This window comes from Patella vulgata, chromosome 3 (genome assembly GCF_932274485.2).
Source record: "Patella vulgata chromosome 3, xgPatVulg1.2, whole genome shotgun sequence".
In the NCBI taxonomy this organism is placed as follows: domain Eukaryota; kingdom Metazoa; phylum Mollusca; class Gastropoda; family Patellidae; genus Patella; species Patella vulgata.
The window spans coordinates 75,654,745-75,673,921 of record NC_065881.2 but is presented as its reverse complement, the minus strand read 5'-3'; the positions used below and the strand labels follow the sequence as shown (position 1 = coordinate 75,673,921).

At 33.5% G+C, this 19,177-nt stretch overlaps 2 protein-coding genes across 2 annotated transcripts in view; one reads left to right on the top strand and one right to left on the bottom strand.

Annotated features, from left to right (window-relative positions):
* Positions 1–458: 458 nt before the first annotated feature.
* LOC126816659 (dnaJ homolog subfamily A member 1) lies at positions 459–10,775 on the bottom strand. Its single transcript, XM_050543374.2, has 6 exons — positions 10,610–10,775; positions 9,476–9,641; positions 8,834–9,122; positions 7,287–7,514; positions 6,213–6,443; positions 459–5,091 (listed from the first exon to the last, which is right to left on the bottom strand). The coding sequence occupies exons 2-6, from the start codon at positions 9,605–9,607 to the stop codon at positions 4,772–4,774; spliced, it is 1,200 nt and encodes a 399-aa protein (XP_050399331.1). The 5' UTR covers positions 9,608–9,641; positions 10,610–10,775; the 3' UTR covers positions 459–4,771.
* Positions 10,776–10,795: 20 nt separating this feature from the next.
* The window catches only part of LOC126816656 (centrosomal protein of 78 kDa), a 98,131-nt gene continuing 89,749 nt past the window's right edge, over positions 10,796–19,177 (top strand). Inside the window, exons 1-6 of the mRNA XM_050543372.1 lie at positions 10,796–10,923; positions 13,032–13,220; positions 14,081–14,181; positions 14,788–14,963; positions 15,699–15,771; positions 16,465–16,568. Coding sequence (XP_050399329.1) covers positions 13,069–13,220; positions 14,081–14,181; positions 14,788–14,963; positions 15,699–15,771; positions 16,465–16,568 — 606 coding nt within the window. The 5' untranslated portion in view covers positions 10,796–10,923; positions 13,032–13,068. The remainder of the gene's footprint in view (positions 10,924–13,031; positions 13,221–14,080; positions 14,182–14,787; positions 14,964–15,698; positions 15,772–16,464; positions 16,569–19,177) is intronic.

Here is a 19,177-nt window from a genome sequence, read left to right as displayed (position 1 = left end):
TGATTGTTGATGAGATGGTGGGTTACGGTTAGGTCTGGGGTTAGGATTAGCCCTGTTTACATCTCATGGCCTTTGACCAAACCTGGAAATAGATCCAACCCCATGCAAACCTAGAATACTTTTGACAGTGGGTGTTGTACAATAATTTTAAGTACCTCTCCTGTATAGATCAACATCAAAGTTCTAGATTAAAGAAAGGGGGGGCTTAACCTGCAGGTTTTTCTGCATCAACCGGGTATAAGTCATATCACCATGCCACGTTTTATGAAGGCAATAATGACTTGACATTGGTGCTATGGCCTATCTTTTTTTTTTTTAAATTTTATATGTATGCCAATGTTTGCACGGGACCTTGATATTGTCCAATCAAAATCTGTTCCTCATCAAGAGTAACCTTACTTGGCCAGCATTGAGGTCAAACTGGGTACCTAGTTCTAGACAAATAACAGAAGATTACATTATTACACTATCACATTTTATTAAACACTTTACAAAATAAATTATTAATGACTCAACATACAACAGTTCATGACAAAAAGAAGTAAATAATGTTGTGAAATGAGTAAGCAAGGCATACTTTATTTTACCTTTAAGTCGCAGGTAAACAGATCTTTGTTGGTCGCTAAAAAAAGGTTAAAATCTATTTGGTGGAACAAATTCTGAAATCTCCTTTATAACCTATATTGATCTATCTAGCTTTTTAAATAACTTGTTTTTTTTTTACACTTTCATAATATCAATTTCATAATGCTGAAGAAATGGGTGTGTGGAATGGTGGTGATTGGTGATGACAGCTTTAAAGGTTAACCAGGCAAGAAAAAAGGGGAGGGGCGATGATGATCCGCAAGGTGAAAGACACAATCTTCTACTTTGCAAGGGGGATTAATAATCTTAATCCCTCAAATGACGATAGTGCACTTAACAGATCATTTCTTTCTGGGATACAGAACATCCCCTTTGCCAAGGTCGTCTTTAAAAATATGAAAACCATGTTTGAAACTTTACTTCTGTTTGAATGAAAGTCAAATGAATTTGATCATAAGTTGTTTAACTAATAACAGAATAAAATCAAAATACAAACAATTCTGATACAAGGCAAGTTACAAACAAAGGGAGGTCAAAATTGTTGAGAGCCGATGATGACAACAGTAATAACAACAACATTGCTTAACTTGTCAACAATTATTATCATTTTTGAATGAACAAACATTAGTGAACGCTTAAAACATTTTAAATCATACTGGATAAATAGGCTTGGAAATCATCATTTTATTTGTAACAGACAGAATGTCAAGCACTACTGCACCAGTACCCATATTTTAACCTTGTGCCAGGCACACATTTACGATTTATTAAAAAAACAAAAAAAAACCCACAGAAAATGGACAAATCTATGTCTGACAGACACCAGACAAACTCAGGTGTCTGAAAAAAAAAAACAATCCCAGAATTGTGTCCGATATTGTGATGGATGCCTTATTTAAAGACTTGCTGATGAAATCTTCAGAAATTCCTTCAGATATCTTATTAGATGTATTCATAGTTTTACTTTGTATGTATTGTATGTAATGTTTTACAATGTACTTAGCTTTGCTTTGTCATTTAAATATGGATCAACAAATATTAGAACTTAAAGGGTGTATACCTCTATTTTTTGGAGCCCTAAAATTGACAATAATGGTTCTATAAAGTGATGTATATTCAATCTTCAATTTTTAATTTTTTTATTCTAATTACATATCAATTTATTCGTTGAAATATAGAAATAAAATGGCAGTCATTTGAGTCTGCTTTTTGTGAAACATACATTTTCAGTTACTTCCTCATTGTCTTCTGGGATATGTTTTTCTTTGGTCATTCATTACAAATGGTGGTCGAAACCATTATGTCTATAGAATACAGGAATCGTGTAGTCATTTTAATGTTCATTATGTCATAAATATTGGATATTAGGATCACATAGATTTAGCTCCTTTAAGGAAAGCAAACACCAATTATTATTTTTTTTTTGTTGACAGTCAAAGCATTACAAAAAAAAAGGTTTAAATATGCATATGTTTGTCTCACCTGTAACTATAATAAGCCTATACATTATAAACATTTTCACTAAAGAAAAAAAAATCATTCACATCTTAGAAAAAAAATATGACAAAGAATTAAAAGCTGAATTAACATGGAGATAGTACATGTATTACACATTTCCTTGTGTTTAAGTTAAGGATTTTTTTTTTTCAGAATGGCTTTGACAGCAAACTAAGTTGCATATCCTTGGTTTATGATATGAACCAAAATGTTGAAAATGCTTCATTTTTAGATTAAACAAATAAAGCAAACCAAAACAAAACCTTTTTTTTTATAGTCTATTTCGACATTTTTGTGTGACAAAGTAAATTATCAATTTTACACTACCCCTTCATTTTGGTGATGGGAACCCAGTGTTCTTAATCAAAATTGAATCAAACAAATGGCACTTTTTATGCCCAACGATTTAAAATGATGTTCGTTGAATAAGTTGCTCGATATAAAATAAATTCAACCAAAAGATTCTATAATTATGAACATATCTTGGTTATATGAAATACTCTGCCCTTTTGTCCAGTTTGAATGTATGTTTGATTTTCTCAAATTTGTTTTCTAACATAACTACAAAAGATACACTGGTCATGTGACAGGAAGTCATTATTTAGCCAACCTATTTTAGGGGTGATGATTTTCCGTTTCAGAAAATAGCAAATTCCGTTTTAAGTATTTTTAATTCCGTTATTTTCTGTTTCAGAGCTGACCATATTCCGTTTTTTCGAGATAAAATGTTATTTTATGAATAAATGAATAAAACATCTTAAAATGCCTTTTATTACAAAACGGACCATTTTAAACCAATGATAACAAATGTTGAATTGTGAATGACTTGTAATGTTCAATGACTAGTTATTCTTTAAACCTGTTTCCCGAATTAAATAACAGAAAATTACATCTTGTGAGCTCGTTTCATCTTTTTAGCAGACGAAGCCATTTTTCTCAGCTGCTCGTGGTAGTCGCGATTTATCCAGACATCTTCGTAGTTACTACCGTTTCTTCAAGAATAAGGGCTGGATTCACAAGGCTATGGTATATTTGTGATGTCACGTGGTTAATGCGGATAAACATGAGTCACAAGCCCGGCAGTAAAATAAGAAGTAAATGAAACGATTTTTACTTTTATGAAGTGACAGAAGTTTTTTTTAAGACATATATATTAAGGCTGTGCAAAAATATCGATATAATCGATAATCGGTAGAAGTTATTTAGCGATACGATAATCGATATTGAAATTCAATTATCGATTATCGGTATATTTACCTTCTGACGGCAAGTTACGGTCACTTTCACATGACTGAACTTGCCGTAGTCTGGCATGCAGACGAATGAACGAATACATAACATAAACACAACAACTATTTTCCCCCTCTGCTTACAAACTGGCACATTTTAAATATATATTATTGTAAAAAAACTAAACTTTAAGATTAAATACATTATTTTAATATTTTCGTTGTTTTTGTTGTTATTACTAATTGAAACTAAAATAGGTCACGCACTTTGTGAACAATGACGATCGCATGTGATATAGTAAAATTAGAATTATCTCCCTTCTTTGCTCTTGATTGATTTGTAGAGAAATTGTCTGCTTTCACGATAAAACTAATTGTATTATTAATGATCAACTCAGCTTTTATTACTAAATCATGTCAGATACAGCCCATACAAAACACGTTTTTGACTTCCCGGGAATTTCTTGGAAGAATTCTACTTTGGTTTTCGTCAAAATTAACCAATCATAAAAATTCTACTTTGAAAGCCGGTAATTATTTTTTTATTGTCCAATCAATAGACGCCTTCTATTATACTTTATTCTATTATTAGTAACACTTTGTGATCGCCAGTAACTTGCAAAGAGAAACCATGTATTGTCTTTGTATTTATCGGAGATATTGGAATAAAAAAAAGGTTCAAATGAATCAAGAACAAAACTTAGAATAATACTCAAGTTAATCCTACATTTAGCAACTAATTATTTTATATTAATTGATTTTTTTACGTACATCGGCACAGTATTAGACGAGGATAATAACACTACTGTAACTCGATCAACACAAATAACAGGTCGGTAAAGTTCGGTTTTTCCGGAAGAATGATAATTGATTATTATCGATAATCGCTGACAAATTCTTGCCGATAATCGATATTGAAATTTCATATCGATTCCCAGCCTTAATATATATACATTACAATGTTTAATTCAAGTAAAACTACGAGTAATTGTATACAGGGATACCTGAAAGACGGGTTTTCGTTTCGATTAAAATTATGATTCCTAAATGATGAAATGAAAGTAGCTAAATACTAAAATAGACAGTAACAAAACCATGCGATATCAGTCAATATTTCCGATTTTTATGAATAAAAAGATGAAATACTTCGATAACTGCAAAATTGTTTTGAGTTTGTGTTTAGTATCAGCAAATATCGGCTTTTCCGTCTTTTTCCGTGTGAGATTTCAAATTCCGTTTTGAGTGGACAATTCCGCGATTTCCACGTTTTTTCCGCGATCACAGAAAATCATCACCCCTACTATTTATATCATCAGATCATTGCAAACATAGTTGCAGTTAAAAGTTTGGTGCGGAGGATACATGTCCTTAATATATCATGAAATGAATTAAATGTTTACATGAAAGTCTTTTTTTCCCCTTGAATATCAAGGAAGAGAATAACTAACATAAAATGTCCATTAATGTGATGCACATTGAACTCTTTGACCTCCAGGATTTTCATCATCGGAATCATACGCTTCATTTCCACGCCTCCTTCCCGAGGCTGAAGGATCAAAGTCAATTAATGTACACTCCTCAGCTCCATCTGGAATTATACTTTCTTGTCTTGGTGGTAGTAATTTTTCCAGAGATTTCAATTTATCTTTTGGTAAGAAATTATTTGGTGGGAAGTTCACACTGAAAATAATAACAAGTCTGCCCTTCTCAAAAGGGTCTTTATAAACTGGCATACCTTCTTTCAACACACACTTTATATCACCATTCTTTACGACCTCCCCTGAAAAAAAAAAGAAAATATTTTGAATTCCAAGTAGAACTAAAATATAAAACAGGGGTCTGTTTCACTAAATTTTAACTAAGATAAAATCCAAATTTTAGTAATTTGATTAGATAATATTAGATTGATTTTAGTGCTTAGCCAATCAAAATTAAAGTATCTACTAAAATGTGGATATTATCTTTAGTTAAGATTTCGAGAAACAGGGCCCTGATTATGAAAAAAGGCTGGAAAGTAAAAGAATTCTTGTCCAAGTGTTACAAGGGAGACAAATCTTGTATGCATCCCAAATTATGTTTATCATGAACCTGATTAACTAAAATAAATGTATATTCAGAATCATCTGCTTGTTTATCTAAACAGACCCAACGTTATTATTTGTGCATAATGTTAACTAGCAAATTAAAATGGTTAGTAATAAAACAGTCATTAAGTAGTTGTTTAAATGGTGTTACGATTGGGTCTAACACCACTAGTAGTTAGGTTTGTGTATTCAGTAGCGGTGGATATAACAAATAATCACTTTTATACCAGAAGTGACATCTTTTACAGCCAGTTACACACCTGCTAATTATTGACTACTGTATAATTTCTCACCACTTTCTGCTCATACTAATATGCATTATGGGAGATTATGGGAGATTCGGTAACGAGTTGGTAGTTCTCACTATAATAGTTAAAAACTAGATAATGTAAAGGCAATTTGGTGAAAATTTCATTCAAATTGATCCACTATGAACCGAGAACTAAGCGACTGAACTTCCCATAAGCCTCGGTCATCATTACTAAAGTCAGTACAATAAACAGCATAGTCTTGATTATCCATTAAATCGTTTAATCGAGAAGGAAAGTTATGCAGTAAATCGGCTTACAATCCACTAAAGATGGCAGGCTAGCGCTGCCATCTAGAGTAGATTATGGCCTGGATAGGTTAATTAATGTCTAATTAATAATTTAGATAAGATTTCAGGCCTAAAGAAAGACCTGCAATAGGCAGATTTAGCTCTTGCATAATGTATGTTTAAGAGTAATGATGACTTGCATGACTTAATGACAAACATTTTCATTAGTAAAACGCCCACATAAGTGAACAACATCAATTGCTCAGAATAAATGCCTACCTGGTAAAGTTGAGATAACTAATGTCCTATCATCTAAAGTTTGTATAGATTTACTAAATCCACAAAGGGCTTCTACTAATTCTAATTCCATGTCCATTTTAAGATCTGTTCCTCTTCTTTTAAACACAGGGTGCTCTTTTTCATCCAGTACTATAATGATATCACCTGGTTCAAGCCCCGGTTCTTGATCCCCTTCACCCGAAAAACGGATTTGTTGTTCATCTCGCATACCTATTTATAGAAAACAATTTCTCTTTAGGATGAGCCCGACATGTAAGCTTATTAATAATATTAAACAAATCTGTGCCTTAGAAAGACAGGCACCAGAGATTTTCTGTCTGACAAAAGTCTGAATTTGTGCCTGACAATATCTGTGACAGGTGCCATATTTCCAGATTGCACATGGCATGTTTTTTTCCATCCCATATGAACAAATAGACACTGCCTGCCAAGTAGAACCACGCTGAAAAAATCCTAAAGCACTTTCTCGGCCAACACTGCATTCAAACAAAAACCTCCTGTGTTAATGAGTCTTACTCACTGAGCCATAGTTCTCCCAACCCAATATATTGTGTCTAAAAACTAATGAAATGAAATGGGGTTTAACGTCCAACTGTTCTGCTCTGACTGGGCTAATGAAGACCGGCATACGCCATACAGTATGCTATGAGGAAAATTTTACCCAGACAGCTGCACTACGGCCTACTCTTATATCGAATTCCAACTGTTAAGGGATCTTTTACGTGCAGACCAATGTGTGCATGGGACCTCATTTTTTTGTCCCATCCGAACGACTACACAGCTGTCCTTGACTAGGGGGAACCACGCCGGAAAATCTAGATGAACACCCGATCTCCAAGCTAGCGAGACAACGTCTTACCCACTTTGCCCACCGTGACCCCCTACAAACTAATGACATACCTCTAGAACGGCTGTGTATATTGAATGAACATGCCATTTCATTGGTTAATCAGATAAAATCCTGTTGAGTAATTATTACAATATCAATATACATGTATAATTTGTGATTTCATATCAACAACATTAATAAACAAAAAATAAATTACAACATACCTTTATCTACATGCACTTCTAGAATTTTCCTTTCCTTAATCACTTTTTTACCCATACAATTTTTACAGCGATCTTTAGGATTGATTTTCTCGCCTTGTCCATGACACTCATTACAAACACTCTGGACTTGTTGTACCATACCAGGTGCCAACTGGTGAATACGTACACACATACCAGTACCTCTACAATTACCACATTTACCAACAGCTCCTTCTTTACCACCACGACCTGCACAAATAGTTTATTTAAATAGATATAACTATGGTATAATACACCAATGGGGGGTTGGGGGGGGGGGATATGATTTGCAGTTATAGACTTGAACACAAAATTTGGATGGTAAGAACAACGGCACGAAGGTTGTGATGTCAAGTAAAATATGTTGAACATTGCACACAGTTTTCAGATTTTTATGTTCATTAGTTTATTATTTTAACATCTACAAACCTTAAACAAGATTGTTTTTTTTAATTTTTTCTTTAACATTAAAGACAACAAAACACACCCCTGCAGAAGCTTAGTCGACGGAGCAGTCCATAAAGGCTGTTACATCTATAGTTTGGGGAGTAGGCAAGAGGAGCATTAGAAACTAATTACAACTGATTAAGATTTACAACACATGAGGTAATGATTAAAATACGAAAGGTCTCTTCCTACTTCAACTATACACAAAACATGTACCAGCTGTTCAAGTTGTCGGAAATCATTGAAAATCAATAGGATTCTTCATCTCATGAATCTATAGATACATGTAGGGTTGACTGACGGCAATAAACGACCATATAAAGTGGTCATACATGTATAAGATGGGTGTAATGCTGGAATATATTATAAAATTGATGAAATTGAATAGGGTTGTCCTTTTCAATAGAATAAACAATCAATATAAATTTCAGAAAGATGGGTCAACAAATGCAGCCTATTAAACTATTAACAGGATTTCATTAAGGGGCATAACTCTTCAGATAATTATAGAAAAAGGTTGAGAATCAATAAGATTCTTTATTTTAACCAGACAGGCAACAAGATAAGTTCTATGGATAAACAATTACTGTATTCAATTGGAGCTACATTTCACCAATGATTCTATTGTCGTTTTCAAGCAACCCTTTATAGCCCACTAACTACTAAGTATATGAAGAGCCCTGGGGAAGAACGATCTAAGTCACTTTTTCAACGAATTCCAGTTAATGGCACGATCTGGTAGCAAATTGTATAATAAGCTTTCTGTGGAACAATCAATTTTGGGTAAAAACGATCGGAGTCCCATCGAACCAAGGCCCTTCTGAAATGGCCTAACGGACAAATACAAACAAGCCCATCGTATTTATTTGACCTTAATTTTGCTGAAAAGTGGAAGTCAGTTGTACTGTTAATTATGATTTGTATTAAACATCATTTTGACGTTGTAATTAAACTCACTCGCTGTTCTGTTCGCATCAAGCATTCTCGTCAAAAAGTCTGTTTTGCCTTTTGTGCAAAAAGACAAAAATGTGACTTAGATCGTTCTTCCCCTGGACTCATCATATGCATGTATGTTTACCTACCTTCACAATTTGAACAGATTACATTTTTCTGTACTGCCAATTTTCTGGTTGTACCATTATATAAATCTTCTAATGAAACTTTCATCTGATGTATTACATCTTTACCCTTAGCTGGACCACGACTTCTACCACCACCACCACCAAAAAACATGTCAAATATATCCATAGGGGAGTGGAATCCTCCTCCACCAGTATCTCCTCCTTTTATTGCCTCTTCTCCACCACGATCATAAATTTCACGCTTTTTAGCATCAGATAAAACTTCATAAGCCTGGCTTATTTGTTTAAACTAAAAAAACAAAACAAAAGAACATAAATAATGGAACAGTGATGTAAGGATCATTTTTATTACTGCAAAGTCGTATCTACATGTAGTTACATGTACTCCAACCCTTGCATTTAACTTCTAATGTCCTAGAGAAACCAGTTTGTTTAAACTGTTTCAATAGCATTTAGTGTTAACTTGAAATACACAAGACAAAATTCTATAATAGGATTCCATAGAATAGTGTCTGTGATTATCTCGTTTAAAGTGAGTCACACTGTGCTTCCATAGATATTGCACTGGATGTTCTAAACCCAGTTTTAAATTTCGATGTTGTCTAACCCTATTCACTCTGTAAATAAGAATTATCTTCTCACCTTCTCTCCCTCATTAGGGTTTTTATCAGGATGGAATTTCAAAGCAAGTTTTCTATATGCTTTTTTAATCTCGCTGTCAGTAGCATTAGGCTTTACACCTAATATGTCATAGAACTTAGTTTCCTTCACCATCTTCCTTCTCTAGTTTTATACCTGTATTTCTTATCTGATAAATAAAACCAACAATAAATAAATAAAATCAAACAGCAGGAGGTTTAAACTCCATTTCATTTCAAAAGCATTTGTTGGCTGGCTTTGTATTTATCCCAAATTAGAATGATCAAAATCCTCTACTGGTACATGTACTCATTTCCACCATTGTTAAATTATAAACAACGAGTTAAAGTCATTGGGTTTTATTCAAGGACAGGTTATCATTCATTGGTTCTTCATTGTTTTGCTGTTATTTTTTTATCAAATGACTTGCAATTTTGTGCATTGTGGTGTGATTTATGATTTATGCTGGCGAGTCATGGGACTCTTTTCTCTATTAACCATCTGCAACTCGGCGAATCGTGATGGAAAAACACTGTGTTTGCTGATTTCATTTCCAAACGCTTCATGAGTTGTGTCGCCTACCAACATGTGTAAGCTTTATTCAAAACCAAGCCCCAATGGCAATAACCATGCAGTACATTTAAGTTCTAGTTTCCCCCTCATGAATAAGTAAGAACACATTGTCATTATACTCATCGGTACAGGTGGGTAAGGCTTAGTCAGTGGTAAGTGAATAAGCATATTTTATCATTTTTACAAACATATCATATCTAGATTGTCTTGTTTGGTAGTTTTTGAGTACTGTACATGTAAGTAGATCTACATGTACTACTGGCACTGGTAGCAGTACAGAAGGTGAAATTGTGATTTGTCATCCTTGTTCTTGTTGGTTGGTGTGAAAGACATAATTATCATCAGGTGTTTATAATAATTACAACCTTATTTCATAAATGCTCCGCCGGCTGAAGTTTCTTTAGAGTACATATTGTACTGGTCTATATTTCAATTGTAATCTATGGAATATCTCCACAAACCTTAACCTGTATGTAGGCCTATTCCATTGATTGGTGACCTGAGGCTGAGTGAGTCGAGGTTAGAAAACTGACTCGTGAATCGTGATGATAGACTACGACTTACCTTCTCTTTTTTTTTCAGACTAGGCTACTTTGAACTTCAATCAAACTGTTAGTGAGACAGCAGATCTAATACTTGCGTCTTATAATAATCTAGAAAATACTTCTATGGTAGATTTATCTTTTATACCCAGACCTTGCTCTGTTCAGAATTTTCTGGTGGTTTCTATTCTAACCGGATATGACTATGTTGTAGAATTCTGGGATAGTTTTAAAACATGGCGCCAGAGTTGATTCGTTCGAATGCTCAACATCGGTGATTTTATCTCATTTTATACCTGTCATTTTCCCAATTTCTACTCTTAATTTGATTAATATGTAAGTAATTAACAGATTAAACGATTTATGGTCAGAATGGGTTTAAAGCATAATCCGTTTGCTGTCATTAACCTTTGTTTACAAATTAAATCACTGCCCCAGCAAATCAATCAACATTACTTTTCACATGTCACAACACGAAATCACATTTCCTTTATCTTGTCAATTAGGGCCTACAAAAATTGATACTTAGGTAGTGACAGTTTTAGTACACTCTAAATACTCTAAAACAACAGCTGCTCAAAACATATTTAAAAAAATGGATATAGCTTGTAATTGTGACTGAGTAGATCTAGATCTAGGTGAGACACACACATTGACATTGTCCATAAAATTAAAAAAAAAAAGAAAGAATCTACACACAACTAAATTTAAATTCTGTATGTAAATTGGTATGTGTGACATTTACATGTCTTTGAAAAATGACTGAGATTTAGATCTCAAGTATGTAAACTCAATATTTAGACCATAAACATTAATTTTAAAGGCTCAATACCAGTTACCACTCTTGTTGTAACTGAATAATATGTCCCAATCTTTATTCTGGTCAACAAATTGTACTATTTTAGAATATTTCAATTAATTGATGATACAAATCGTCATCTTAACACACCTTATTTAAACATTTTGAAAAATTCAACATAATGGTTTGAAACGTCTAACGTAAACCTTTTCAAATGAAACTTCGATTTAAAAATGTTTTCGAACCCTCTGGACAAGTAAAATAGGTTGTAATGGATAATTTACACAACAGGTAGGACACTTAAACATCTAGTACTTACATAGAGATATTATTTATTTTCTGGAGCTTTCAAGCCAGCAAGAGTGTTATTGTCGCTTTAAGAAAAAATCAGTTGAATCAACAAATCTAGACTGTGTAAGGAAACAAAAACAGTGAATTTCATGTAAATGTAATGCTGATAATGGTAGAATTGAACTTTTAGAATTGAGTTCAACTAGTAGAAATCTTGGATCATTTTCTCACTTTCTGATCATCATTTTTTTTGCGGGGGTGGGGGATTAATATTTAAAACACCGTAAAGTAAAACATGTAGCATACTAGGGCTGCAACGATATATAACCTCATGATACGATACATACAGTATCACGGTATGGACCTCACGATACAATACGTATCACAGTATTTTTTCTTTCCAAATTTACTTAAAAAAGAATGTTTCATCGACAGAAGCCATCTTTCCTCCTTTTCACTTGATCTACAGGGGAACATAAATGTGCATGATAGTCGAAGTACCGTGAACTGAACCGTGGCATGTATACATGTACCATCTCAGTCTCACGATGTCGTTGTAGCTCTATAGCATATAAATAAATAATGTAGTTGTACAACAGGTCTTTTATTACACAAACTGTAAAACTAGGGAATATTTTGATTTACACAATAACCAAACTAAATCTATTTTTTTAAAGGAAAAACAAATTTAAAACTCATCTACTTCTAAATGTAGTTTTAGTTTTACAGGCTTTCATTTGATGTTGATTTACTTCTTCCATTTACTTGTAATTTACATCTTGTAGCCTTTGTGCTTTGTGTTTATCATTCATATACATGTATTTGTAAACATTTGAATATTATAGGTACATGTATAGTGCATAGTGATGTCAGTGCTATCTAAATGTTTTATAATACTAATTGGCTGGTTGATGTATTTGCTATTTGACGTGATTTGGCTACACGAATACATACATGACATGGACCGTCATCTGTAGAGGGGCATTTAGGGATTGAGCACATAAAAATTTTAAAAACACAACAATTATTTGCTTTTGAAAGCCAATACTATACTAAGTTCTCTTGACTCAAACTAGGTCACTGCGGGACTAACATATGTTTTTTAAAAAATTTTATTTCTATAATTCGCTTGCGTGTAGGGGTCTTTATCAGTGGGAAGACCTGGAGTACAACCGGGGATTCGAAACCACGCCAGTTGACTCAATGACAGGCCTTATGATAGAGCAAGCACATGCTAACCATTCCACCATTCCCCCCCCCACCCCCCTTTGGCTCCAGATTACTATGCATCAATTGAATACATGATGTATATTCATTTTTAAAAAGTAATAAGATTTGAATTTTTTTTTTTCAGTTTTTAAGTATCATACAGTGGATTAACAGCCTGCAAAATGATTCAAAGTGTACAAGAACGACAGCGTGGTGCATATGATTTTGAAAGTCATTATGATAATCTGTGTGCTCTTCAAGATTCCGCTCCTCTATCGGCTGTTAAAGCTCATTTATCTCAGGGTGTTCTTGACATCAGTGGAGATAGAATCAGGTAAGATCATTTGTTGTTTGGTTTACATCAAAACTGAAAATTTGTTGTATATGAAGGCTGTACAAAGTCGTTTTTGTTTATAGAGACCTAACTAGTAAGAACTAGTGAGTGTTGCTATTGGTTGACGGAATGCCGGGTGTAGTGGACTTTGATCACACCTTACGCCTGCGCGATGTTTCTCACCTTGAATTTGATAAACTCACTTACGATCATGAAGATAATAGACTTATTTTTAAAAGAGATTTACCACTGTACAGGCACCTGTGATTTCCTAGACAAATTTGTCTCTAGTGACGATTTTGTCTGTTTTTAATAATAATAATAATGAAATAAAATATAATATAAGATATCTATATAAATGATAAAAAATAAAATGGGATATAAGTTAGAGAAATGTTGAGAAATAATATGAGATAAAAGTTAAAACATTAATTATAAAAGCCATACAATTATTATAAGGTACAAAGTAAAAATTTTAGGGTTAAATTTGCCTGCTGAATAAATAGGTTTTAAGACCACGCTTAAATGAACTTAGTTCCCTTTGCTGACGAAGATGTTGTGGAAGTTTATTCCATAGGAATGGCGCTATGGTTGAAAAGACTTGCCATCTGTAATTTTTATTACTATGTTTAGTGTCTGTTCATATGAGAGCGTAGAGTTCGGAATTATCAGATCTTAAGCCCGACCTTCCAGGTGTATACAACTAAATCAGTTCACGCAAATATACAGGTGCCTGATTGAATAAACACTTGTGAACTAATAATATAATATAATAATTAAACCTGTTTGTTGTAATTTGCTTTTAAGCAACACATGAATGGTTGTAAAGCTGTTGTATATTTCTAATCAATATTTTTCAGGGCTAATGATTGGAAACCTATCTTAGATACATTACAAATTAATAAGAGTTTAGAATTTGTAGCTGTTAGAAGTAGCTTTATGGAACCAAAGGAAAATCAAGGTATGTACAGTATGAATATGGAAACCTAAGTTTATAGTATTTTTGAATAGATTGTTAACATCCATGAATAATTTGTTAATATCCACGATTAATTTGTTAGTGCTGACGAATAATTTGTTTTTAATTAAGGCAATAGTTAATATACACACTTATTTTGTTAAGTAAATTATTGATAGGCCTACAGGCATCCACAAATTATTTTTTAAGTAAATTGTTAATATCTACATGTACAAATAATTTGTTGAGTAAATTGTTAATATCCAAAATTTGTTGAGTAAAATGTTAATATCCACAAATAAATTGTTGAGTAAATTGTTATATATAATTAATGTCTACAAATAGAATAATTTGTTGTAGGTGTGTAGGATGATAATTTATTTGTGTTCTACGTACATGTATATATATACATGGTGTTAAATGTTCATACGAGGAATGACTTAACTGAGATCCTTGAGTATTTTCTGCTCAGACTAAGCAGATCTTCATCTGCAATAAACCTTTTGGAACACAATAACTCTGAGCACTGATAGAATCAAAATCTTTTCCAATTTTCAAATTATTTGCATAGTTTGATTGTTTTGTATTTTAAATTGTGTATTTTTAAAGGTGATGTCAAAACTTCAGCACAGAAAAAACAGAAGACACCTGCTATTCGTTCAAGGGAGATAACCTATAGATTGTGTAAAGCTTTACAAGAATGTCTGAGTAAATCGCCCCAGTTATCATGTTTAGAATTACAAGGTTTACCAATGAGACAAAGAGATATAAATTGTCTTGTAAAGGTATTTTTTTAAATATAGTATTTCAGCACATAATAAAAACCAATCTAATTTAAATTAGATATTTATTGCCTTCCAGATATAATTGAAACCGTGGTTGCTCAGTGAGTAAGGTGCTTGCTCAGTAACCAGGAAGTCATCAGTTCGATTCTGGTGTTGGTAAAGAAAGTTGGTGTTGGATTTTGCTGCATTGTTTTCCCTTGTCCGTCATGCAGGATGAAGGGCCTAGCTAAAACAGTGTGTAGTCATTCGGATGGGACGCAAAAAACAAGTGTCTACACATTGGTATACACATATAAGAACACTTGACATCTGGAATTTGATATATCAGTAGGTTATAGCATCGCTGTATGGGTAAAATTTCCCTCATAGCATACTGTATGGTGTATGCTCGTCTTCATTAGCAAGTCGGTGCAAAAAAGTAGCCAAGCACGATGAAAAGGTCTATTAACTAGTTCCTTATTATAGGTTTTCTCTCCATCCGTCTGTTATTTTTGTTTCCTGGAAATTTATCAAATTTATCTTTGAGATATTGGATTCAAATTTGGTACACTACTGTATTTACTTAGTAGAGATATCAGTCAAATTCGTGTTTAGTTGGATTTCCTTAATTTTTTAACTTGTTGCAGATTTGAATGGTGAAATGAAAACTGTATGTCATAAATATGTCATGTTATTGTACATGCATTAAAATTTTATTTTGTATTTGAGAAATATTAGTATTGTTTTATATTTTAGGGTTTAGCTAAATCTACACATTTAAAACATTTATCAATGGAGCAGTGTTTAATTGGAGATAAAGGTTTAGAGAGTAAGTAAATGAAATGGGGTTTAACATCCTACTTTTCTACACCAACCAGGTTAATGAAGATCGGCATACGCCATGCAGTGTGCTATGAGGGAAATGTGTCCTTTACAGTGGCACTATGGCCTACTCCTTTGAATTCCAACTGTTAAGGTTTTTTTTACTTGCATGTGTATATGGGACTTCAGTTTTTTGTCCCATCCTGCACCCCTGATAAGTGGGAGCCATGCTGAAAATCCCAATGAACTTTCTCGACCAACACTGGGATTGAACACAGGACTCACCTTATATAGGTGGGCTGCCGGTCTGGAGTGGCCAAATTCATTTGAGGCTTAGTCCTATGATTTTATGTAATTCCTCTGGTGATCAAAGTTAGCTTTGATCCAGCTTCCAACTCTTCCCAAAGAAAATTGCCAAACCATATTGTTCAACATTTATGGTTCCTTTAAGTAAGCTATTTTGATTGACCAACTCGTGGAAATGCTAGACCTCAGTTGAAACACCATCAATATTAACAGAACACAGTTTTTATGGGATACAATCACTAGTTTATTCTAAAAGCACGACGTTTCGACAAGAATAAACTAGTGATTGTATCCCATAAAAACTGTGTTTTGTTAATTTGTTCCCTGATCGCTAAATGCCACTTAAAGAATACCATCAATATTCTTAATTTGTCTGTGTTTTTGTTTTTACTAGTGGTGTGCAAGGCTGTAAAACAAGCTGTCAATATCAACTCAGTCAACTTTTCAGCATGTAATTTATCGAGTAATGGTGCTGAATCTATCGTCTCTGTAATTAAGGTAAGTTTAGAAATTATGTTATAGTTTCAGGATGGCCATGAACGGGTTATGTGTTGGTCTAAACTGTGATAGAGTTCGGTGGATTCTGCGATCCTCATCAATGTTTTAGTTCCAGTAGCTCTACACCGATATACACAGTTCTGTACTTATAATTATCATGGTGGGGTTAGGAGGGCTGCTTGTGCTTTAGATCATAAGATCTGTTGGTTTTCGATCCCACACGTGTACTGGAAAAGGAGTAGGGTCGTCTGCCTAACCTGATAGGTTTTCTCCGGATCCTCAGGTTTCTTCCAGTTGCTAAAGACCCCTACTAGCAGGGGAATTATTGGTGTAAAATTGTTCGACATGTTAGTCCCAAAATGACATAATTGGTGTTGATTGGACTTAAATCGTATATCTCTCTTATAGATAATGAAAAATGATGAAAATTGATCGTTGAAGATTGAAAATTTTGATAAAATTACTTTATTCTGAGCCAAGTTATGAGTTGTTGAAAGATTATTTATTATTGTAGCAATAGCACTTGACAAACAAGACATTAAGTCTTGATTATCCATTTTATCGTTCATTTTTATAATCTCGCTGACTTACTAATCTAAATTAATTTCAACAATCCGATGGACTAGAAAGTTCATTATTGGCTTGTCATGTGAATAAATGATTAAATATCCAATTCATGATTTATATAACATTTGAAGTCAAAATAAAGCCATGCAATCCACAGATTCAGCTCTTATGTAATGCATCTTCAGATGACATATTTCTATAATAACGACTGAGTGGCTTCTTGTATGTTTAATGTACGAATAAGATAATTAATTACATCATTGTTCTATTATTAACGACTTTGATTAGCCTCTCATCTAATTACTGTTCAGAATTTGATAATTAATTAGATGATACTGCTGATTTGTGAGCTTAGCTATTCTACTGATTTGTGAGCTTAGCTATTCTATATATCATTTGCGTAAAAATTTGCAACAGAAAAAAGGTGTATTCAAATTAATCTGACTGATAAATTTCTTTATCACATTAACTTTTTATTTGCATTGATTTCTTGTTAATGTAAAGTTCGATAAACCCTATTCTCTTTTATTTTATTATTTTCTTAGCTCAAAGATCTTATGTTGTCACTACTAACAGTCTGTCACAAACAATTTACATTTAATAACTTCTCCTTTAAAACTGTGCACACATTCTATCAAATTGTGTGGTGGTGTAAGGGATGGGGGACTAATTTTCGTACCCTTGAGGTATAGAAGGGTTTCTTAAAGGTTACAAAGTGAAAGGAACTTCCTTCGTCATGCCTCATCTCAGGATTGAGTAAGACGTTGGCTCTCTCACCTGGAGGCCCTGAGTTGGATCCCGCTGTTTGACGAGAAAGTTAATCTGGGTTTTCCGGTGACGTGCAAGACAGAGTGTCTGACAATGGACAACTTACAGCTGTTCGGAGGGAGCGGAACAAAGAGATTCTGTGTACAGATTGGCGTGTACGTAAAAGAACCCCTGGCAGTTGGAATTCGATATAAGAGTAGGCCGTAGCGCTGCCGTCCAGGAAAAATTTCACTCCTAGCACACTGTATGGCGTATGCCCATTTTCATTAGCCCAGTCGGAACAGAATGGTAGGACATTAAACCCCCATTTCATTTCATTAGTTTTTAGACACAATAAAATGGGTAGGGAGAACTCTGGCTCAGTGAGTAAGGCTCATTAACACAACACAACACAAGAGTTACTTCCCATTATATAAAGTTAATTTGTGACTGATCCCAATTGGTGCTTGAATTTTTCGATATCTGATCTTTTCTCAGTATCTGATCTTTTGTCAGTGTAAAATTAAAGATGTGTTGAGTATTTGCTAGACTATTGTTAATTTTATGCTGGCGTTCACAAAGAAAAAAAAAACAACAAAAAAATATCAAACATAGTCTCATATAGTCAATATGATTTAGGTGGAGTCAATCAATCTTGTTTGTCTGATTGGTTTCTGAATATGGACAGCCATTTTGAAATCACAAAATGCCACTATACACACTATCTAGGTTTCAGTAACACACGTTAATTACTAACGTACATGTCATCAAATAATTAATGTCATAAATTATATATATGGTAGACCTATACAATTATCTGTTATTACAAAGAAGGGACATAACTTGAATTACATTGATGATGGTTTCAGTACAATATATACCAAGTTCAGGGTAGTATGAACTTTTATGTCTGAAAAACAATTATGCATAGATTTATTCGCAATTAAAAGAATTCAAGTGGATTCAAAATGGAGGAAAATACTGACAATGTTGTAGTATTTAGAATTATTAACATTCTTTAAAGATACATTATGGGAGATTAGATAAAGAGCTGGCAGTTCTCACTATAACAGTTAAAAACTAGATAATGTAAATGGAATTTGCTGAAAATTTCAGTCAGATTGATCCACTCTGAACCGAAAATTTAGCGATTGAATTTTGGGCCTAGCCTCAATCTTCAGTACTAAAGTCGGTACAATAAAAACATAGTCTCGATTATCCATTTCTTGATTTAATCATGAATGAGCGTTAAGCAGCAGATCAGACATCGAGAGTCGATTATGTTCTGTATAAGT